Here is a 23,980-nt window from a genome sequence, read left to right as displayed (position 1 = left end):
ACGTCATTTAGTTAACACTTAGTACTATAAAAGGACAGTCTATTGCTACAGACGTGTTGAAAATGGTAACGTCAGAATTCAAGCAAGCAGAAAGCATCCAAGGACACTTTTGAAACAATAACTTCATTCTCTATCCACCTTATTTTGCAATGCAGAAGTAAGCTATTTTCTGTGAATGTGCGAGACTTTCGATTCATTAACCACTATAGGCAACTAGAAGAATAACAAAGTACAGTAAATGGTGAAACTATTAGTCTGTTTATGATCACGATACTAAAATAAAATAATATCTTATTTAAACGCACTAAAATACCTGTTTGCAATTTCAAGCAGCATAACAGCCTGTTTTCGCACAGATAAAATAACTGGAAGCAGATGACACCGGAAGCCAGAAGTTCAAGAAATGGCCAAGCCTCCTCTTACTTAAAAAATAAGGTAGATAAAGGCCTGTCAATCCCAACCCAAATTAAACTGGGAAAAATATTGAACTGATTGTTAGGTGTAGTGGTAAGAAATGCCAAATTATTATTATTTTTTAATACCAAGCATGACGTTATTCTCCTTAGGTCTGAAAATGGAACATGAAGGGAATTATTACAGTCAAACTGGCATAGGGATTATTGAAACAGGATTATTTGTAGCGCAACTTTATGATTTGAAATGATTTGTTTTAGTATTTTTAAGTGGAACTTAAACCCCAAACCGGAAGTGCCTCCCATAATCTAAAACACATTAGGCTCGTCAGGAAAAAGGTGAATAAGCGCTTCTCATTACAATCTTCGAAAGATGACTGCCACAAGTTGTGTTCCCAATACATGGAATAAGCATTCCAAACTCAAAGCACAGACAGAGATGAGATTGTACGGAGCAGCATTTCCTGAAAACCGAGATGCTCTGAGATGTGAGACGCTGAAAACACAGGGTCATGCGTAAATGCACACAGTGCCACACTTCATTCTAAATCACGGACCGCCAAACACACTAAGCCATTTCGCGATAGTAGTCATTTTGATTAATCGTGCAGTCTCACCCTCTATTAATACATATATGTCAATTTAATGAACACCCAATATATAGGACTGAATTAGCATATTCTGACTGGTTAGACCACTTTTTTTTTTTTACACCATGTTTGAACTTTCATCAGGCTCTTATTGATTTAAATAATCTCTTGGGATATTTAATGTCAAACAAAGCCATAAGAGCATGAGAACAGAACAGCTTTTCCACAAGCAGGGCTCCAGACTGACACCAGATGGTCACATTTTGCTTTTTTCCTGCAGGTCAAGATCAAGCGACAAACTAAACAAAAGTTAAATGAAACCGCGCTACTCGTTTGAGCTGCATTGCGTGAACTGTTTATCAGCTCGGACCAATAATTAAACAGAGCGAGCTGCAGGATTACTTGCGGGTTGATCTCGACCATGCAACTCCGTTATTACACAGTGCTGGGAGATCCGGTGAGAAAGCTTTTGAATTCGCTGCAGAATTAATAACATCACTGCGAGATCTAGTGAGAAGCGTTCAATTTCAACGCAGAATTCTCTGTTAAACCATAGATATCAGATCAAACAGCACTGATGTGGAAACCAGGAGAAACATTGAGGTGCTAGCGCCACCATCTGCAGAGCTTAGTGGCACCAGTGGCATTCAGCCAGCGCCCATACCTGTATTTACTTCCTGTTTTCGGTCCACAGTAGTCGATTGTGGAGTTCACGCGCGTGATCATAGGTAACTAAACCTACGCGCGGGAACTCGACAATCGACTACTGTGGACTTCGACCAAAAACAGGAAGTAAATACAGGTATGTGCGCTGGCTGAATTAACATCACTTTGATTCATATCTTTCACATCTACTGCAGTCAGATTCACCCGTGTTCACTCTGAAGGAATCACTCACATTATTATCACTTGTAATGACACATCAAGGATGTTAAGAGGCTAAAAGCAGGTTTAAAACTTGCCCCATTGAAGTCAACAGGGTGCAAATTTTAAAAAGAGGATAACACGGTGTAGGCAACACCGACTTTTGTCGTTGTTCTCTGTACTGACAGCACTCCAAATTTACAAAAAAAATGTTCTCCTTTAACATATACCCTGAACTCTCAATTGAGAGTTTGCCTATTCAAGGTAGGTATGTTCCAAAACTACAGTCTGGAGTAAGTTCAGTCAACCCGGAAGTATGAAACTCAGAGGTAGGGTTGTAACGGTATGAGATTTTCACGGTATGATAATCGTCTCAGAAAATATCACGGTTTCATGATATACGGTATTAAACAATCCTTATTATTATTTTAATCATCTGCTACAATGCCCCTTAAATTAATGAAAACAGATAGGGTTTTTTGGTTGAACATATGGTTTATTAAAACAAACTTTTTTAATGAAAAAAAAAAACTTTTTTGTGTGAGTCTATCTTTTGGAAAAAATAAGAAAGAAAAAATAAATTCCCATTTGAACAAACATGTCTAATCAATTGAATTCATAAAACCTTAAATTATTTTTATTCTTAATTTATTAATTATTATTTAAGTTAATTATAAGATAGTAGAGTCTTATGAAATGTATTTTATTTCCTCAGAAATTCTGGGTAACTTGTCTGATATAATTTGTCTGGATTCTATGATTTAATACAAATATATTATTGAAAATGCAATCAGATGAAATGTAACAACTTTTGTTTGTCTGGATAGGGTTACTAAATTAAAACAGACACAAAACTATATTTCTTAATGTTTAAATAAACTTTATTATTGTTGTTGTTATAACTAAGCTATATTCTATTGTACAATAGTAACATTTCTTTAAGCTAAATCGAACTTTTATTTTGACAGGTTGTACTAAACACCTATGAGTTTCAGTCAGAGTGTATTTGATGATGATTCTTTTAAATAAAAGCAGAGCAGCTCTGGATATGTTCATGTGTTCACGTCCTCATATGAGTGAGACGGCAGACGCTTTAAACACCATGAGCGTCGTCACACATATTTGAGTATGTACTAGGCGAAATGGCGCTGCTCATTCACACAGAACAAGCAGAATATACAGGGTGGGCCATGTATATGGATACACCGTAATAACATGGGAATGGTTGGTGATATTAAAGTCCTGTTTGTGGCACATTAGTATATGTGAGGGCTCGGACATATCTTTATGCCTGTCGGACTCGGGTCGGGTTCGGTTACTGCTCTTTCGGACGCGTGCCGGGCTCGGACAGAAAAATTCGGCCCGATCCGCACTCTAAACCCATCTTCGAGGAAAATCCCGCGTTCGTTTTTCAGATAACAAAAGTATAACGTTACTTGTTTTCGGCGGGGGAAAACCATAGGGGAAAACGAGCGCACATGTATGGGTGGAGTCTAAGCAGTCAAGTGAAAAGAAGTTGCATATGCGCAGATGAGATCTGGTTTAATTTTTTTTTTTTCAAAACCGTGGATTGGCAAATATTTACGATATGATAATCGTACATGCCAATATCGTGATAAATCGTCATACCGGTATACCGTTACAACCCTACTCAGAGGTAACGGTGACCACACAAAGACTTCTCAAATCCAAGAACACAAAGTACAGACTTGCTCTCTCGTGGAGACCAGTCTTGCCAGGCTACCTTCAAAGGACAAACTCAGGACGCGAGAACACAGAACGCATCCTAACATCACAAACAAATGTCATAACCTATTAAACCATTTCTTATATATTATTATAGACATTATTTTCATATTTTGTTTTACTATTACTTTTGTTTAATGCCGATTCACATTCTTATGGATTCTGTGATTCCGTTCACATTTTCTGCATTGTGGAAATCATAGGGCTGTACATGGTATTTGCCAGTTAAATGTGTGGGTTATTTAATAGTTAATAAAGGTCGAGATCCCATCTCAATACACTACATAGGGCTCTTCGTGGCCATTGAATAGATGCAGCAATATTTCAGCTACGCCCCAGTATGGTTATATTTGAAAAATGCATATCGTACAACATCCACCAACATTCATGTACATCAGTCTAAAAACGACCATTAATTTGTTCTTTCATGCTGCTCTGGTAAGAACAAAACAGGATGTGTCATGTGAGCTTCACCGCAGACTTCACACCACACCTCCTTGAGCACAACAGAATGGCTTCATACTCACCGGGCTCAAGTTTGATGATCTTCACTGCTGCAAGTTCTCCAGTGGAGATGTTTCGAGCCTGCAGAATAAAAACACAAGGAGGGCAGAATGATTAAAAAAGAAAGAAAGAGCGAGAATAGTTTCCGATTCAAACAAACACTGGAATGTGCATGTGTAAGTGAGAGCCGTGTCTCTGGTGGAAAACGCCTCATCGTTTCCAAATGGAAGTAGGTCGACAACCATCGAAACACACGAGCATACACAGAAAAGAGACTTGAGGGTCATCCATTTGTTACCTGTTTTTTAAACAATTAACTTTACGGTTCCGACACTTTCTGGCCAGTGAATTTCCATACCTTTTCTACAAATGTTTTATGATTACTAGATAGATAATCTGCAGGTGTCATTTAACAGTGCATAAAAAGTGTTTATCTTAGGACTGAGCAAGATAAACGGGTACAATAAACAAGTATGATTGTGAGTGGGTATGTGTGAGACAACAAGACACGTCCATATCTGAGAAAGAAAAGTGTTTGGAAGGAAGTTACATGTATGTTTGTCTCACTGAGGATCAGGCCACATGTACCACCAATTCAATCAATTCAATCAAATCAATACCATTCATCGATAACTACACACAACAAAAAACAAATGGTAATGATATGTGAATGCTTTGTACTATCTTTACTGTACTGTAAAACACAGTAGCACCATGGCAGCATCAAATCAGTTATTTAAACCAGATAACTCTTATAACATTTTTATTACTAAGTAGGCCAGATAACGGCATCCATAGCTCTAAACCAGTATGTATACTCTGTAAGTATGTAAGCTTCTCCTGAAAGACGTAGCCATTCCCCTTTTGTCGGGACAATCTGTTGTTTTTGGATCGAAACTTGTAAACATGTCTTATTATTTGTAATTGTGTTTTCTATTAACAATTCCATTATAAGCTTTATGTAAGTTGCGATAGCTACAATGTAAACGAAGCTTTGTCTCCGCTAGCCTGCTAACTAACATTACAGTATTGATGTAGTGTTTACTTTAGCTTTTGTAAGCCCTTGCTTTTGTAAGACTGTTTACCACCCCGTACTGTTTGTATAACCAGTTTTCCGACAAATATGATTAAATGGTGGATAACATCGCATCTATAAGAAAAAAACAAAACAAAAAACATACCACTGTGAAAAGTCCTATGAAATCCGCACTTGCAAAGTCCGCGCTTGAAATCCGTTCAGCACAATCCTCTTGTTTGTTAACATTGTCAGGGTCTGAATCGAGCTCGAAATGGTTTGAAATTTACGCCATCGTTAATATTTACATCCGAGTAGTACAACTCGTGGTTATGAAGGGGCGTGACATTTCCCCGAACACACGCTAAGCACTGCCAATTCACAGCACATTTCGTATTTCGGAAGGAGGGGCTTCATCGAAAACGACACATTCAACCAGACTGGGGAGAGAGGAGCTGTAACAATGTAAAATATGTGAAAAATGTGTTTTTTTTTAACGATCAAGCATGAAAACATTCTAGTACACCCCAAAAACAAAACCAAGACTTCGTAAAAAACAAAACCAAGACTTCGTAAAAGGGCATAATAGCACTCCTTTAATAGTGCACAATTTCAATCTGTAAACTATATACTGTAACCCATTATGAAGCAGAATACAATTCCTAAACTAGTTTGTGGCCACTAAACCAGCCCTGGGCCATTTTGATCTGCCAACCAGGGTTTAACATTATGCTGAATATTTGTGATGATTTTGCTGCAGGTATTAAAATAAACAATATTGTAAACAAAAATGTTAATTATTATAATTCTTTTAATTCTTTTCAACTTTTCATTTGAAAAAATAATAATAATTCAAAACATAATTTTTCATGATTTAATAAAAACATACTGCTGTGAAAATTTCTGTTTATTACTATGTACTTTTATATATATATTAGTGCTCCATGAAATCATTTTTTTTCTTAAATTTTGTTTATTTTCTGTCTATTTTGTTTTCCGTCATAATGGTTTAATTACATTTTCATTAAAAAAAAACATTTTCATAAAACTTCAACAATTTAAAATATTATTCAAATTAACAATATTGGTGTACATAAATAAGATTTTTTTTAAAGCAAAAGGAAGTGTGGAAAAATGTCTTGGTGATTTTTAAACTATTTTATTATGTATTTACTGCATTCTATCATTTTTAGTACAATTTTCTTTTTGGTCAAAATTATGTCTCGGCCGTTTTAAAAGAATAACTAACATTTTACTTCCCTGCCAAATCCCTCATGAGAAAAAAAAAAAGGCCATAGGCCCTATTTGTAGACCATATGAAAAGTCCCTAATGTAGTCGGTCGGATCAATGCTAGACCCTAAGATCACATAACCAGCAGCCACACACCCAGCCAGGAAGTGTGCTCAGCAATCAATAACAGTAAATGTAATACGCAGACACACACACTCCTGCACTCTACTGAATGAATGGAAACTACAACAATTCACCAGATTTTCAAGCACTTCCAGACCGCTGGCTACATCCAAATTCCTGGGGGACAATGTGTGTGTGTTTAGTCTCCAAATAAACAAATTAAACACTCATGCACACTGACTCAAGCCAAATGCAAGTTAATAAATCTTTGATCAAAGTTTCCATGAGATCAAACCTCCTGAGTATAATTTAGAGTTCAACTCAAGAGATCCCAAATGTCTTTTCCATTTCGAATACTTATTTCTACTACATTTCCTGTAAAAACTTATGAACACAAGTCCCAGAAATTAATTCAGCTTATAGCCAGAATAAACCAAGAACTAGATTTTTACATTTTCTGAAGAGTGCCAGGGTGTTGCCATGCAGTTGCTAAAGTGTTCTTGGTGGCCTGGGTCATAAACCATGTGAAAAATCATATGTATGATTGTTTAGAAAAGCAATAGCACACATCATCTCAACATACTGCACGATTTGATATCAATAATACAATCAATAATAAGGATTATTCATTTGTTTAAATCTGTTACTCGGGTAGATGCTTGCCACTAAATTCATCACCTATTTAATTTTCTAATGTTTTTTTATCTTTTTGTTTGATTTTATCTTTAAAAGAAACAGCACAGGAGTGTTCGATAAGTCCATTTACATATTAACACTAACCAAAGTTCAAAACAAACACTCTTTTGTAGGAAACAAGCAACCCACACGTCACTAATATAGTCAGAAGCTTATTCTTCTCTCAGGAGCTGCTACTGGGACATTTTCTGACCTTATATGGCCTTTTTTCTCTTGAGGGATTTGGAAAAGCAGTAAATGAATCCATGGCAGGATAACGCAAGGTAATGAACGAGTCTCTTAACATTCAGAACTTTAAATCTATGCAGGATACTGACGTTCATTTCATGCATTCAAACATTTCATGACTGCGACTGCCACACTTTAAGAGTTTGTGGCTTCCCAATCAGCTAAAAAAAAAAACAATATTAACTAAAAGCATAAATACATTATTATTTTCTCTTGCTACTGCTTCATATCATTAGCCCTCTGTATGCAAATGGTTGCCTAAAAAGGGCCTAAGGCTGGACTCCAGACCCAACACGGATATATTACAACCACAAGTTTTATTTAAAAAAAAAAAAATAAACCTCAAGGCAAATAACTAATACATACACACACACTATATATAAATAAATAAATATATATATATATATTCAGGTTCCCATATCACTGTCTACAGCGAATGCTGAGAATGGGATAACCGTTCTCATGGCCAGCATGATAAAGGTGTGATATTTCAGCTTTCCAGCATGAAAGTTAAACTCAGTGAAGTAAACGACTTAACCAAAATGTGGCTTTATAATTTATATTCATAGATGTATATCATATATCATAGATATTTATTCATTCAAGTCAAGTCATTTATTTGTCTGGCGCTTCCCCCAATGCACAGTTTCCAAGCAGTTTTACAGAAAGTCATACTGTTCTGTCTATGATGGCTTAGTTAATGCTTTACCATTGAGCAGGTTTAGTCTGATGTGACAATATATAACAATGATACACATGATCCACCATCTGAGAACTAACCATATTGTAGTTATTATTTTAGCAGTTATATAAGTGCCTCTCTTAGTGAACAAGACTGAATGAAAATACTGACATTAAAGAGTTACGGAGTAAAACTAAGATGGAACATTTCACATGGTTTGTGTTGAGAGCTATCAAAGCAATAAGCTGCAAAAAGATAAATGATCGAAGGGAGTGATTAAATTTGTTAGAGATAAAAATTTTAGGCTGTTTTATTTTAAGCGATTGTAAGCAACAGTTCTCAACATATCAAAATATAAAAACAGAATTTTTTTCTCTGCCGATTTGTGTTTGTTGACACTGTGTGCTCCTAAGAGACCCAAAAATACGGCAAGCGTTACACAGAATGTAACACGGCGTGACGTAGATTCCCATTATCTATAAGAGAGTTGTCACATGAATCCCGGGTATGATGTGTCCAGTACCTTATACACGTCTCCATAGGTTCCGCTGCCAACTCTCTGGATCAGCTCAAAGTCGTTCTGCGGGTTTCGGCGCTGAATCTCCCCTCCGGATCGGCCCAGCGGATCCATCCTGTCGGACTGGAGGATTTACTACTTTAATGACCCAGATTCAGTTTCACAACAGACCTGCAGTCCACATCCCCCTGAAAAATAACAGAAACCAGAACATCATGTCATTAATACCAGCAGCACACCTAAGCTTAAACAAACACATAGACAGCTACATAGACAGACAGACAGACAAACAGATAGATGGATAGATGGATGGATGGATGGATAGATATTTAATACTTTTTTGAAACTGCAGAAGCAAAATGTGGACAAAAATAATATATAATAATCATTTTATAAAGACTTTTCCAACAAACATGACTATTAGCAAACTACTGTTAAACCTACTTTTAATAGTGTAGTTTGTGCAGATGTTTATTTAATTTAAAAGTAGGCCTATTTATTTGTATACATAATACAGGATATTTTAAGCTTTACTTTCAGTGAATTTGGATACGTTTCAAATTTTGGCTAGCTGCTATGTCAGGAATTCTTAACTGTCAAAACAGGTGGACTGTTATAAAAAGTATCCTCCTCATAGTAAGGTAGAGAGTTTACCTTATTAATAGTTTAATAATTACAATTATTATTTTTTGTCTGAATGTCCGTGTATGAAGCTAACTCGGCTAACTTCTGCTAACTAATCTCACATAATCACTTCAGCTTTAAACTTCATTTTATAAAGACAAATATACACATTCAAATCAAAAGCATAATCCAGATTTTACAGATATATAACGTTACTTGCATTTAGCTAATGAGTGTTTTAACTGCCGTTTGCTCTGAGTGACAGTAAAGTTCAGCCGAAGCTAATGCTAATGCTAGAAACAGCGTCAAACTACAACACGAAATAAATCACTTGAATTTAGAAACTTTGATTCAAACTTTACCATTTGTGCGATTAATCTGTGTCCTCTGAACTCTGAATTGAAGATATATAGAGGTTTTCCTAAATGACGAAGTTCATTTTGCGTCGAAGAAAACATCCAAACAGGAACAGAGAGAAGCGCAAACTTCAACTGAGCCAGATCAGACCCCTCTCTCTCTCACACACACACACACACACACTCTCAAACACACACACACACACGCACTCAAAATCACACACGGATACACACTGTCCCACACAGAAAAAACAAACATTACATACTGTATAAAAGCAAGCACAATGTTAAGCATTACACGATATCTATTTCACTTTAATTCCCAGTAGCAGTTTCACTGTGCGTTATTTGCACTAGAAATAATGGAACCATTGTACTGACAGTGACAAGGTACCGACAGTTATACTGCAAAATAAATAATGGTGGGAAAAGGATATATAGTTTTAACTGTTATTTATTTTAGTGTCTTCATATGTAAGATGTGTAAGCTTATGTTTTCATAATCATCGTCTTTTAAATTGTTAGCCTAACTGTAGATTGCTATGTATAACGTTAGTGCATGAAACTGAACTTGACAAAACTCATTGAGTTATGGCCCCCTTTCCTTTCCTTTCCTCTTCTCTTCTCTTCTCTTCTCTTCTCTTCTCTTCTCTTCTCTTCTCTTCTCTTCTCTTCTCTTCTCTTCTCTTCTCTTCTCTTCTCTTCTCTTCTCTTCTCTTCTCTACAGTGTTCACCTAGCGCCATCTGACGGATATAACGTTACTGAGCCACATATGTAGAAGTTTAGGAATTTTACTATTTCCAATGATTATTATAATAACGTTAGACCTTTTCGGCGAACGTCACGCAACCGCATGCATTTTCATAAACGTTTTACCCTAGAGTTATTTGCAAATTCACCGGTACAGCGGGTACAGCAAATAAACAATAGAGCATATTAAATAAATAGAAAAGCAATGTTATTTTAAATGTAACAAACGAATGTTTAACAAAACACATTGCCTGACACAATCATTCCTGATGCTTAACGACGCAGTTAGCCAAATCTTTCATTAAGCCACATGAAAATCTCAGTTGTTGTTTTAGATACATATGCGTAAAAAGCACATGATTTTAAATCTATTATTCTAGGTATATTGATGTCTGACACTCCAGCGCTGTGAAAAGTAACAATAGCCTACCACGCGATTGACTTCAGCAGTGGTCTGGATAATAATCAATGAGAGCAACAAAAACAGGCAATTTAAATAATACAATAAAAATATGAGAACTATTATTTAGACCAACCGTATGACCAAATAGAGACAAAGCCAGAGCCTCTAAGCCCCGCCCTTTACAGTTAAGTTATGATTTCATATCATATAGATGTTTACCACCGACCGTGCTACAGCGCCACTAGGCGGTCAAACGGGGCGCTGCATATCGGGTTCAGATGAGAATGAGCCTCCATCACTGATTTCCAGCATCGCATTCGTCCTATGATCGCTGTTTAGAACCGAACCGACAAGACCCGACCCGAACACTGAACAAAACACCCAGTGCGACATGGCACGAGACAAAAAGGACAGAGACAGCTGGGGTGAGTCCATCTTTAATACAATAAACCAACTAGACGCGAGACACCCTATGAGACGGGTTAATGTGTGATTCTGTAAATTATGAGGATGCTGTTACATAGATACTCTGTCTATATGTTAAAGAACACGCATAAATATACACAGACAAAAACAATGATTTTCCTCCCTGTCCAAATCAGCTGATTTGGTCCGGACCACAGCCCTGTTCCGCCCTGTATCAGTTCGTGTGTGTTTGTGTTGACAGCTATTTTACTGCTGTACAAAAGCAGTGTGACATTTGCAGTACTGTAAAGTCAATGGCATCGCAAATTCTTGGTCGTTTGCGAATGCACCAACCTATTTATTTCCTACACATTCCGGTCAATATAATATGCTTCATTTCTGGAATTCATCCTCGTGCATTTATGAGATCACGCGTCATAGTTTTTCTTCATTGCAGTGGTTAAAATCAGAAGTCCTTTGGTAGTGTGTGAAGTGAAACCAGTGACCCAAATAAGCAGAGCTCTGTACATCTGCTACAGGCCTGTATGGAGATGCTGGTTTATATAATGTATACGGTTGCCGTGTGATGCTTACTGCTCCATACAGGCCCTAACAGGTGAATATGACAAGATAGAGAGCGAGAGAGAGAGAGAGACATAATGAGAGAGGGCTCTACAAGGCAATTTGAATATAAATAATTTACAGTGTTGGGACAGCATTGGTGAAATTCTGGTACCACCCAATGGCAAAAGTGTAAATGTAATGCTGTGAACAGACTCATCACATCCTTATCATTTGAATCTGACCCACTACTATCCTTTTAGCCCTGGTTGAAAATATGTTATGTTAGACATGTTCTCATTCCCCTGTCAATATCCATTAATGTTCAATTGCATTTAAGAAAGGCTTTACTAATGCATCAATGAGACAGGCAGATCCCCCAGAGCAACCCGGTGTTTTACTGGTTCACATTCCTATATGATGCTTAAAAACACATTAACAGTTGTTTGTACATCAGGAAGTCTGAGAAGTGAAAGAGATGGACTTCTAAACTGATAATGAACCATATCACATTTGCCTTGATGACAGAGGTCAAGATCATCAGTAAACCTCCATTAGGATTGTCAGCTGCATTAAACCTTGCTAAACCGTGACTCCACCATTTCTCCCTGGAGAATGCTAGATTAAGAAAAGAGAGTCTTTGTCTCTAAAATGTTTTCTCGTAGCATTTGTGCTGTGAACACTCATCTCTGATTTGAATTTAGGCCTAATTTGGTTTCAAACAGATGATTATCTTAAGCATAACGTGGTATTAATGCTTCATTAATTCACTTAATTCATTGATGTTGTTCTCTCACATACACACAACTTACAACAAAATATAAATATTAGTTGAAAAACTTGAACTGAGCGTAAATTAGAAAAGTTTCCTTTGTAGCTAACTGAAATAAGCCTAATTTGAAGCACTAAAATTACTAAATAAATAAAATTTAAAACAGAAATAAAAATGAATTAAAACTAAATAGTAAAAATGACAAATATATTCAAATTAAAACTGAAAAATATCAAAAAAATATATAATAATAAAAACTAAAATATATATAAATAACACGGCACACAATGCAATCTACTGCTCCCATCAACTAACAAACAGTGACACTTTTTTTCGTCATCTGATATTGAAATTCTCCATCATAGTTCGGAGCAAAGCGTTTAAAAGCAGCAGCTTTAAGATCATCAACAGTACATGGCGTCTCTATCAGCTGCGGTTTGCTTACAGCGCTGGATGATATTACGTCTATGGTTAGCACTATGACAGTCACTGCGGTTGCAGGAGTAACATATTTAAATGTGTCTTTGTTCAGGGTCTTTAGGAGATAAGAACGTGTATGACTGGAGCTCAGAGGAGGAGGAGACAGACGGACGGGCCCGTCCAGTGCAGGTGTTGGTGGTGAAGGATGACCACTCGTTTGAGCTGGACGAGGCGGCGCTCAGCAAGATCCTGCTGGCTGAAGAGCTCAGAGACCGAGAGGTGGTGGCCATCTCTGTGGCAGGAGCGTTTCGCAAGGGCAAATCCTTCCTCATGGACTTCATGCTGCGTTACATGTACAGCCAGGTCGGATTGCCTGTAACTCGTCTTTAAAGTGTAAAAACATGCTTTCAGACTAGTCTCAAATGCAATGTGTGTGTGTGTGTGTGTGTGTGTGTGTGTGTGTGTGTGTGTGTGTGTAGGCCAGTGATCAGTGGCTGGGGGACCCCGAGGAGCCGCTGACGGGATTCTCATGGAGAGGAGGGTCAGAGCGGGAGACCACTGGGATTCAGATCTGGAGTGAGGTCTTCCTGGTGGACAAACCAGATGGCAGCAAGGTAAGACTCCTTTTAACCTACCTAAAACACCTACCTACACTGCCATACAGAGGTTTTGGGGTCTCTTAAAGGAACACTCCACTGTTTTTTTAAATAGGGCTTATTCACCTTCTTTCCTACATTTAGATAGGTGGGCAAATGCATTTTTGTCTCAATGCATGCATTGTTTTAGTTTGACAGGGTCGGCACTAGCTTAGCTTAGCATAATGAATGGAATCCTTTGTTGCCAGCTAGCATGTCCTGAGTAAAAGTGATATAAAAAATTAAAAAACCCACCTAATTACTTCTTGTGGCCTGCGTATTCACAACAAGTACAAATAGTGATGCAGATTAACACTAGGCGATTTCCTAGGCAGATATTGACTTATATATTAAGGACATTATTAGGGGGAAGCACAGGCGAAGCACTGCTACTTGGGCGTGATATCTCTGCGCCCAAGTAGCAGTGCTTCGCCTGTGCTTCCCCCTAATATAGTCCCAAGTCAATATCTGCCTAGGAAATCGCCTAGTGTTAATCTGCATCGCTATTTGTACTTGTTGTGAATACGCAGGCCACAAGAAGTAATTAGTGTTTTTTTTTTTTTTTTTTATATCACTTTTACTCAGAACATGCTAGCTGGCAACAAAGGATTCCATTCATTATGCTAAGCTAAGCTAGCGCCGACCCTGTCAAACTAAAACAATGCATGCACTGAGACAAAAATGCATTTGCCCACCTATCTAAATGTAGAAAAGAAAGTGAATAAGCCCTATTTCAAAAAAATGGTGGAGTGTTCCTTTAAGTCTCTTATGCTCACCCAGGCTGCATTTATTTGATCAGTAAAAACGGTAATAATTTAAAATATTATTACAGCTTAAGATAACTGTTGTCTATTTGAATATATTTTAAAATGTAATTGATTCCTGTGATCAGAGCTGAATTTTCAGCATCATTACTCCAGTCTTCAGTGTCACCTAGAAATCATTCTAATGTGCTGATTTTCTGCTCAAGAACATTTCCTATTATTACCAATGTTGAAAACAGTTGTGCAGCTTCATATTTTTTGTGGAAACCGTGAAACGGGTTTCAGGATTCTTCCATGAACAGAAAGTTCAATAGAGATTATAAATGTCTTTACTGTGCACTTTTGGGGGGCGGTTTCCCGGAGAGAGCTTAAACCTATATTGTCCTAGACTAAAATAGCCTTGTAAATCAGATTATTAAACCTGTCATGGTTTTAAATAGTCCTAGACTTAGTCTAGTCCAGAGTTTAATAAACTGATTTCCTGGAATAAGACTGGGCTGAAACCCAAAATCGCCCCCTAAACCCTCATTCACTATTCCCTTAGTTAGTCCACTAATACTGTTCACTTGAAGGAGTGAATGAAGAGGAGTGAGCAAATTCGGACAGCTGTTGAGTGTACATCAGCTGTGCACTCGTTATTGTGGTGCAATGTGGGATTGAATGAGTGCACTCATGGTTTCAGACACCACTACAAATGGCTGTCCCCTCAAATAACACCCTATTTGAGGGTATAGGGGACGATTTCGGGTTCAGCCCAGGACTAAATTTTAAGATTGCGTGGTTCATTCCATGTTTTATAGGCAAACCTCAGTTGTGTCTTAAATTAATCTTATTTTAGTTTAGGACTCCAGGTGTTAGTAATCTGTACTTAATGTTTCAGAAAGCCATTTTAAACCCATGATTAAGTATTCTAGATTAAGATCAATTTAAACCCTGACCGGGAAACCGTCCCTTGATCAATTAAATGCATCCTTGCTAAATAAAAGTATAATTTTCTTTTAAAAAAAAACAAAAAAACTTTCTGACCTCAAAAGTTTTGAACAGTAGTGTATACTCAATACACTGAGTATAATTATAATCTAACATATCTGTGTAAACATGGGAGGAAATTTCATGAGGGCCTTTAGTATGTGTTTTATATGGGAGGGATGCATTATGTCCTGTTGCCTGTAGGTGGCAGTGCTGCTAATGGACACACAGGGGACCTTCGACAGCCAGTCCACTCTCCGTGACTCAGCTACTGTGTTTGCCCTCAGTACTATGATCAGCTCTATGCAGGTTGTACACAAACGGCATTACACAAAACACCCTCCTAAAAAGCTGTGACCTTAAACTTTCCTGTTTACCATATTCTTAGTTCAACTCAGCAGGATTGTCGTTTTCTTTCTTTGTAGGTGTATAACATATCTCAGAATGTTCAGGAAGATGATCTTCAACATCTGCAGGTATAGAGACTCATTTTGCCACCCATTAGACTTTTAGACCGTAATAAATTTAATTCAAAATGTATTTGCAAAGCTCTATAAAACACGGTGTACTAATTGCTGTGCATTTACAAGTAGATAAAATCTCATAAAGAAAATTAATACAAAATGAAAAATGCATCAATACAATATTAATGATGACTATTGCTGGGTGCTTTGCTTGAAATGAGATAAACCAGACGAGCTTGTAAGCCATCATTTTTTGCATATAAACAGAAAAAACGCTGGTATGAACTGAACAAACATCCTAAAAAGGACATTTGAGTCACGAGTGCAGACATTTTTGTAATTTGAAACAAAAAACCATATATAAATAATTATAAAAAGAATTTGTATACACTTTTGAGTATGTTTTTAATTAACGTGTCGTGTGCTTTTGTTTTTGTTGACCTGTAGCTTTTCACTGAATACGGCAGACTGGCCATGGAAGAAACATTCCTCAAACCATTTCAGGTATTTACTTCTGCTGACAGCCTCTTTTAGTGCTGATGATTCTGAAACAGAATGTACTTTCCTGATACCGGTAGAAATAAACGTCACTAATCATCTGGTTTGCGTTATTTCACAAGTCAATGATCTTTCTGGTGCGGGACTGGAGCTTTCCATACGAGTTTCCCTACGGACAGGAAGGAGGGATGAAATTCCTGGAGAAAAGATTAAAGGCAAATATTTATGGAAAGGTTAACATGAATATTCTGAAACAATTCCAACAGAACCACCACTAATGTGCGTTTATGTGTAGATCTCAGAGAATCAACACGAGGAGCTGCAGAACGTAAGGAAACACATTCATTCCTGCTTCACCAACATCTCCTGCTTCCTCATGCCGCACCCGGGACTCAAGGTGGCCACAAACCCACACTTTGATGGCAGATTGAGGGGTAAGTCTATAGATGCAGAGCTCAAACATGTGTAAGATATGTTAGCAGCTTTATACTATGATATGAACAGTGCTGGGTGGTAACTGATTACCAGAGCATGTGAGCAGAGCGGAACAGTAGTACTTCAGATTCTGATCAGGGCTGCTCGCTCCTTGTGATATGTTGGTTATGGAGTTCAAATATTGTTTTAATGAAGTGCCGAACCTTATATATATAAATGCACAGTAAACATCAAAGTTAAGAATGAAGAAGGAGACGAAATTGAAAGGGAGTGTGGAGTTAAAAAAGAAGTTTCAAATATCTTTGCAGCGATATACTGTTAATGAACATCCCAAAGCCGCCATAAATATGTGCTGAGCACTTTCGCTTTTCAATTATGAGCTTTGCAATTTGGCATTATCTAGTCACGTCACGTTTATTTACACCACTTTATATTATATTGCTTTAAAGCCACATATATCATAACTGTTATCTGTGGGCATACTTGAATTGAGAGATTTATTCAAGAAATTCTATACTATTCTATAAAAAAAATATTGTTAGAGCAGGATTTAAGCGACTTCGGTGAGCGTGAGCGGTAAATGAGTGGAGCGTTCACTCGGGCCGTGCATCAGATTCCAAAAATTACAAACGTGTAATTAATTATATTATATTAATTTTTAAAATCAGAATACAGTTCCTTTTTATTGATCACTTAATATTCACAAAATGGCAGTAAATTATTCAGAATTCATTGATTCTCCCTAATTCTTGTTTTTTATCTTTTATCTTTTCCTTTCTCAAAAGTTTTATGGAATTGCACACACAGACCGGCCACTAGTCAGGTGACTATAATTACATGGAAAATTGAGAGGCCACACTTTTTTTAGTTAGTGTTTTGATTTTTTTTACTCTCAAATGATGTATTTCTTATAATTAAACTTTTTTTTTGTATGATTAAACTAATTATTAACTTGTCATAAATTTATGAACCCCCTACAGTTCCTTCTTCCCAAACCCTAGTTAGGGAAACCCTGATGTAATGTAATATTTAATGCACTTCATGCTGTTGATTAAAAATAAAAAATCTTTCTCTTTTTTTCAAAATGGTACAAGATTATATTATTCAAATAAATGTTATAAACTAGGTCAACTTTATATTTTATAGTCAAGTAATCTTAAAGTAATCAGACTATATTACCTAAAATGTGTAATGATTACGTTACAAACTACAATGTTTATCATGTAATTTGAATTCAGAAATGGACTACAATTTGTAAGTGATCTACCCAGCACTGGCCATGAAGTACAAAAGCAGTGTTCAAAAACACCTATTTCCAATCATGTGTTTCAGAGATCGATCAAGAGTTTACCAATAATCTCAAAGTGCTTGTTCCATGGTTACTACGCCCCAAAAACCTGGATGTGAAAGAGATAAATGGAAGCAAAATCACCTGTCGTGGACTCCTGGAGTACTTCAAGGTGATAGGTTTGATAGCTGTGAAATCACTACTACTAGGAATGATATATAAATTAACCAACTGACATTATTCATTAGGCATTCAACAATATTAAAAGTCAGATAGCGCTAAATTCTTTTTCTTACATAGTGGCCAATATTAAAATTCTATATTAAATATATGTACAGTACCTTCAAATTTTTGGGGTCAGTCAGGGTCAGTTTTTATCAAAAAAAAATGATATACTTTTATGCCATAGAAATGTGACATTAAAGACTTTTACATTGTTACAATTTTTTTTATTTCAAATAAATGTTACATTTATCAAAGAATCCTGAATGTATCAGTTTCCACAATAATATATCAAGCGGAACAACTGTTTTTAAAGATTGATTAAAATGAGAAGTGTTTCTTGAGCAGCAAATCAGCATATTAAAATGATTTCTGAAGGATCATGTGACACTGATGCTGAAAATACAGCTTTGATCACAGGAATAAATTACATTTTAAAATATAATGAAATAGAAAACAGTTATTTTAAATTGCAATAATATTTCAAATTTGTACTGTTTTTGTACCCTAAATGGTTGTCTTTATATAATACACAATATTATACTATATTGTCTAAAAAATAAAAAATAAAATTAATCCTTTAAATGCTACAAGTGAATTTAGTCATCACAACAGTACAATACAGTACAATACAGTACAATAAAAATGGATATTAATTTTAAAATTGGCTAAAGATTACATCTACGAGTGTTAGATTAAATACCCAATATTCAGTAAATTAAAAAGAAAATCTACAGTGAGGAAAATAAGTATTTGAACACCCTGCTATTTTGCAAGTTCTCCCACTTGGAAATCATGGAGGGGTCTGAAATTGTCATCGTAGGTGCATGTCCACTGTGAGAGACATAATCTAAAAAATTAAATCCAGAAATCACAATATAAGATTTTTTTAACTATTTATTTGTATGATACAGCTGCAAATAAGTATTTGAACACCTGTCTATCAGCTAGAATTCTGACCCTCAAAGACCTGTTAGTCTGCCTTTAAAATGTCCACCTCCACTCCATTTATTATCCTAAATTAGATGCACCTGTTTGAGGTCGTTAGCTGCATAAAGACACCGGTCCACCCCATACAATCAGTAAGAATCCAACTACTAACATGGCCAAGACCAAAAAGCTGTCCAAAGACACTAGAGACAAAATTGTACACCTCCACAAGGCTGGAAAGGGCTACAGGGAATTTGCCAAGCAGCTTGGTGAAAAAAGGTCCACTGTTGGAGCAATCATTAGAACATGGAAGAAGCTAAACATGACTGTCAATCTCCCTCGGACTGGGGCTCCATGCAAGATCTCACCTCGTGGGGTCTCAATGATCCTAAGAAAGGTGAGAAATCAGCCCAGAACTACATGGGAGGAGCTGGTCAATGACCTGAAAAGAGCTGGGACCACCGTTTCCAAGGTTACTGTTGGTAATACACTAAGACGTCATGGTTTGAAATCATGTATGGCACGGAAGGTTCCCCTGCTTAAACCAGCACATGTCAAGGCCCGTCTAAAGTTTGCCAATGACCATTTGGATGATCCAGAGGAGTCATGGGAGAAAGATGAAACCAAAATAGAACTTTTTGGTCATAATTCCACTAAACGTGTTTGGAGGAAGAAGAATGATGAGTACCATCCCAAGAACACCATCCCTACTGTGAAGCATGGGGGTGGTAGCATCATGCTTTGGGGGGGTTTTTCTGCACATGGGACAGGGCGACTGCACTGTATTAAGGAGAGGATGACCGGGGCCATGTATTGCGAGATTTTGGGGAACAACCTCCTTCCCTCAGTTAGAGCATTGAAGATGGGTCGAGGCTGGGTCTTCCAACATGACAATGACCCGAAGCACACAGCCAGGATAACCAAGGAGTGGCTCTGTAAGAAGCATATCAAGGTTCTGGCGTGGCCTAGCCAGTCTCCAGACCTAAACCCAATAGAGAATCTTTGGAGGGAGCTCAAACTCCGTGTTTCTCAGCGACAGCCCAGAAACCTGACTGATCTAGAGAAGATCTGTGTGGAGGAGTGGGCCAAAATCCCTCCTGCAGTGTGTGCAAACCTGGTGAAAAACTACAGGAAACGTTTGACCTCTGTAATTGCAAACAAAGGCTACTGTACCAAATATTAACATTGATTTTCTCAGGTGTTCAAATACTTATTTGCAGCTGTATCATACAAATAAATAGTTAAAAAATCATACATTGTGATTTCTGGATTTTTCTTTTTTAGATTATGTCTCTAACAGTGGACATGCACCTACGATGACAATTTCAGACCCCTCCATGATTTCCAAGTGGGAGAACTTGCAAAATAGCAGGGTGTTCAAATACTTATTTTCCTCACTGTATAACCAATAAAGCACCAATATATCCCTAATTTATATGGATTTTATAATTGTTACAGTATAATTAGTTTTTTGGAATTCTTAGAGTGAACTGAACAGCTGTTTATGATTTCAGGCATATATCAAGATTTACCAGGGAGAGGAGCTGCCACATCCAAAATCCATGTTACAGGTACAACCTCTTAACCTTCAGCACAAACATTCCCCTCCCAAAGCCTTACATGCAGTGAATTCACCCGAGAGCTATAATTATCATCCTGCAGTATGACAGTGTTAGGCTGTGTTTGTGTGCACAGGCCACAGCAGAAGCCAATAATCTGGCCGCAGTGGCTGCAGCTAAAGATCTATACAACAGGAAGATGGAGGTGGTAAGTGTGATATTGACAGCTGGTTTCTTGTCCTATGATATCAGTGCGACTCATCTTCATCGTGTGTCTTACGCCCCCAGGTGAGCGGAGGAGATCGGCCTTTCCTCGCCCCGAGCGAGCTCCAGGCACGTCACTTGGACATCCGCGAGGAGTCACTGGCGTTGTTTCGCAGTGTGAAGAAAATGGGCGGGGAGGAGTTCAGCCGGCGGTACCTGCTGCAGCTGGAGACGGAGATCGACGAGTTGTTCGTGCAGTACATCAAACACAACGACTCCAAGAACATCTTCCACGCGGCACGCACACCCGCGACGCTGTTCGTGGTGATCTTTGTGATGTACGTGGCCGCAGGGATCACGGGGTTCGTGGGCGTGGACGTCATCGCAAGCGTCTGCAACATGGTGCTGGGCTTCGCGCTCATCACTCTGTGCACCTGGGCGTACATCCGCTACTCAGGAGAATACAGAGAACTGGGCGCCGTCATTGACCAGGTGGCCGGAGCGCTGTGGGATCAGGTACAACACAATCTTTAAGAGGAAATAAATACTTAAAGGCACACTATGCAGTGTCTGTTTTTCTCAAACAGCGCCCCCTAGAGTCGCTGTGGAGTACTTGTATTTAACGTTACTGTAGTAATACCACTCAATAGCCGCCTCTGCACTCTTTCGACCGCGCTTTCTTCGTTTTCTTCGTCGACTCTGCCATGATTCACGTCTGAAATGTGTGCTAGTGTCTTCCATAGAGGCTGCTTCATATGTTGTTGATGTATGTGATGTTGTGCCGTAAAGCAAGTCGTGATTTTCGCAAGATTTGTCGGGGCGCCACCTCTCAAAATTGCATTGCTGGTTTGGTTGCTTTGCTATCAGGATGATTCGCCCTACTATGAGCTTGTTTACCATCGAAATGATTTCGAAGCTGTTATATTAAAGGTACAAATCTTGCATAGTGTGCCTTTAACAAACATGATACCAATATACCATGCATGCAGTTTAAAATTGTACAGTATAATTGAACCCTAATTTGTATGCAGTTTTATGTATTTAGAGATAGTTTATCTATATAAATATTGAATGTATACCATTCAGTTTTGGGTCTGTAAGATTTTTTTCACATATCTCTTATGTTCACCAAGGCTGCATTTATTTGAACAAAAATACAGTACAAACTGTGATATTGTGAAATATTATTATTATTTAAAATAACTGGTTTCTATTTGAATATATTTTAAAATGTAATTTATACCTGTGACGCAAAGCTCTTAACTGATCTTAGCGTCAAAAAAGAAAAAAATCTTACTGATCACACATTTTTGAATGGTACTGTATATAAAAAATATAATATTATATATAATACTATATATATATATATATATATATATATATATATATATAGTTTTTTTTTTTTTCACAGAATTTTGAATATTCTGTCATTTCATGATTTTATTTGTATAAAATCAGGTTACTTTTTTTTTTTTTTAACTAAAGTTTGTTAACTGCTTTCTTCATCTCTTTGTTTCAGGGAAGCACAAATGAGGTAACTGTACCTGCACACACTTATCTGTCTTCTTACAATCACAGTCCCACAACATCATACAAACAGAAAGAGACATCTCACTTTAACATGTATTATCTTCCTGTCCTTCTCGCTCAGGCTCTGTATAAGCTGTACAGTGTAGCAGCAAACCACAGGCAGTTGTATAACCACGCCTTCCCTGGACACCAGACTGGTCAACCGCCTGAGCAGGACAAGAAACAAAACTGACCCCACACAGTTTCACGCAGATGCACTGTGGACAGTGACAGTGGAGCGTACAGTCAGAGAGAGAAAGAGGCACGGGACTGTTCAATGCTTTACTGCTACAACAGAAACATATCGTCACCATCACCTACACTGCAACATCCTCCACCTACAGCTCAGGCCCACAGTCAGACGACGACGAGACTCAAAAGATTCGGTCTGACTGTACCATTTGCGCCTGATTGTGATAAATCACGGTATTAGTTCTGAATCACCATTTTACCATCTTCTCACTGTAAATACTGTTTCTCTCTCTGACACTCACATGAAAGGAGTCTGTTCTTATTTTGTAATGGATGTTGTACGTTGAGTTCAGTGCTATTTATAAGGGAATAAAGTACTACATGTTTAAAAACACAAGTTGTAGTCATAATCATGGGCCAAATAACGTGATGCAGTGATCTTCCATCCCATCATATTTAGGCCAATCTTAACCATTTTCAAAGACATCAAACCTTTAAAAAAGCCTACCTGTATGGGACAAGACAAATTACCAAGCTTGTTTCAATAACATTAAATCACCAAGAAAATCTGACATTTATAGTATAATAAATTGTTTTGTTAGCTCATATTAGGATAAAATGTGTTCAGCTAATGCTCATGAATGACTACATTTATGTGTGCAGAATTATCCTTGATGTGAACGTATGATAGTTTCCAAAATTTAGATTTTATAAATTGTCCATACGCACAAAATGATCCTAAAAGCATCCCTTTTTATAAACTGCAGTTCATCTTAAATGTAAGCGGATCAAATCCATCTACACTGTAAAAAATTATTGTTATCTTAACTTAAAAAAGAAAGTTACCTGGTTTCCTTAAAATTTCGAGTTGACACATAAAGGAGATTGGGTTTAATCAATAGAAACTCTAAATATTATGCTATCTGAACCACAGTAATTATCTAAGTTGATTTGTGATAACAAATTATTGAAAATTATTTTTTTACAGTTTACTGATCACCCAGAAATATCCCTTTATGGTTCATCAGAAGTACAGCACTAAGAATTTCAGGAATTCATGAACATAAATTAATTTTGTTACGTAATTATCACGAAGCAGTTAATATGTTGCTCATTTACATACTTTAATTCATACTGGACATGATACTCTATTTAATTTTACATTTTAATAAACAACATTGGAACATTTTAAATACTGATCTAGGCACAATAAGCTTGTACGCATGCTCTTCCGTTGGTATACGATTTAGAACATTTTCACGTCAGCCTTTTCCTTTATAAATCCCGATTTGTTCCTCACTCTTGACGTAGGATAAAATCCATGGAATTGAGGCCCAAGGTACCTTTGTG

At 37.2% G+C, this 23,980-nt stretch overlaps 2 protein-coding genes across 3 annotated transcripts in view; one reads left to right on the top strand and one right to left on the bottom strand.

Moving 5' to 3' along the window:
• The window catches only part of map4k5 (mitogen-activated protein kinase kinase kinase kinase 5), a 29,919-nt gene extending 20,006 nt beyond the window's left edge, over nucleotides 1-9,913 (bottom strand). The window contains exons 1-3 of one of the 2 annotated variants that reach the window (XM_081351493.1): nucleotides 9,596-9,913; nucleotides 8,616-8,797; nucleotides 4,141-4,198 (exon numbers count right to left, since the gene is read on the bottom strand). In XM_081351493.1, coding sequence (XP_081207619.1) covers nucleotides 4,141-4,198; nucleotides 8,616-8,723 — 166 coding nt within the window. In that variant the 5' untranslated portion in view covers nucleotides 8,724-8,797; nucleotides 9,596-9,913. The remainder of the gene's footprint in view (nucleotides 1-4,140; nucleotides 4,199-8,615; nucleotides 8,798-9,595) is intronic. The other variant, XM_081351492.1, reaches the window with a different exon arrangement.
• A 1,221-nt stretch (nucleotides 9,914-11,134) lies between these two features.
• atl1 (atlastin GTPase 1) lies at nucleotides 11,135-22,631 on the top strand (the record flags this gene model as incomplete). The annotated part of the gene is made up of 14 exons (XM_081350872.1): nucleotides 11,135-11,168; nucleotides 13,014-13,264; nucleotides 13,381-13,515; nucleotides 15,474-15,578; nucleotides 15,695-15,745; nucleotides 16,181-16,237; nucleotides 16,354-16,446; nucleotides 16,527-16,665; nucleotides 17,999-18,126; nucleotides 20,621-20,677; nucleotides 20,802-20,873; nucleotides 20,954-21,385; nucleotides 22,389-22,403; nucleotides 22,521-22,631. 14 exons carry the CDS (start codon nucleotides 11,135-11,137, stop codon nucleotides 22,629-22,631), a joined length of 1,680 nt encoding a protein of 559 aa, XP_081206998.1.
• Between the last annotated feature and the right edge of the window lie 1,349 nt (nucleotides 22,632-23,980).

This window comes from Scardinius erythrophthalmus (assembly GCF_964197995.2).
Source record: "Scardinius erythrophthalmus genome assembly, chromosome: 21".
Lineage (NCBI taxonomy): Eukaryota > Metazoa > Chordata > Actinopteri > Cypriniformes > Leuciscidae > Scardinius > Scardinius erythrophthalmus.
This window is presented reverse-complemented; position numbering and strand designations above follow the sequence as displayed.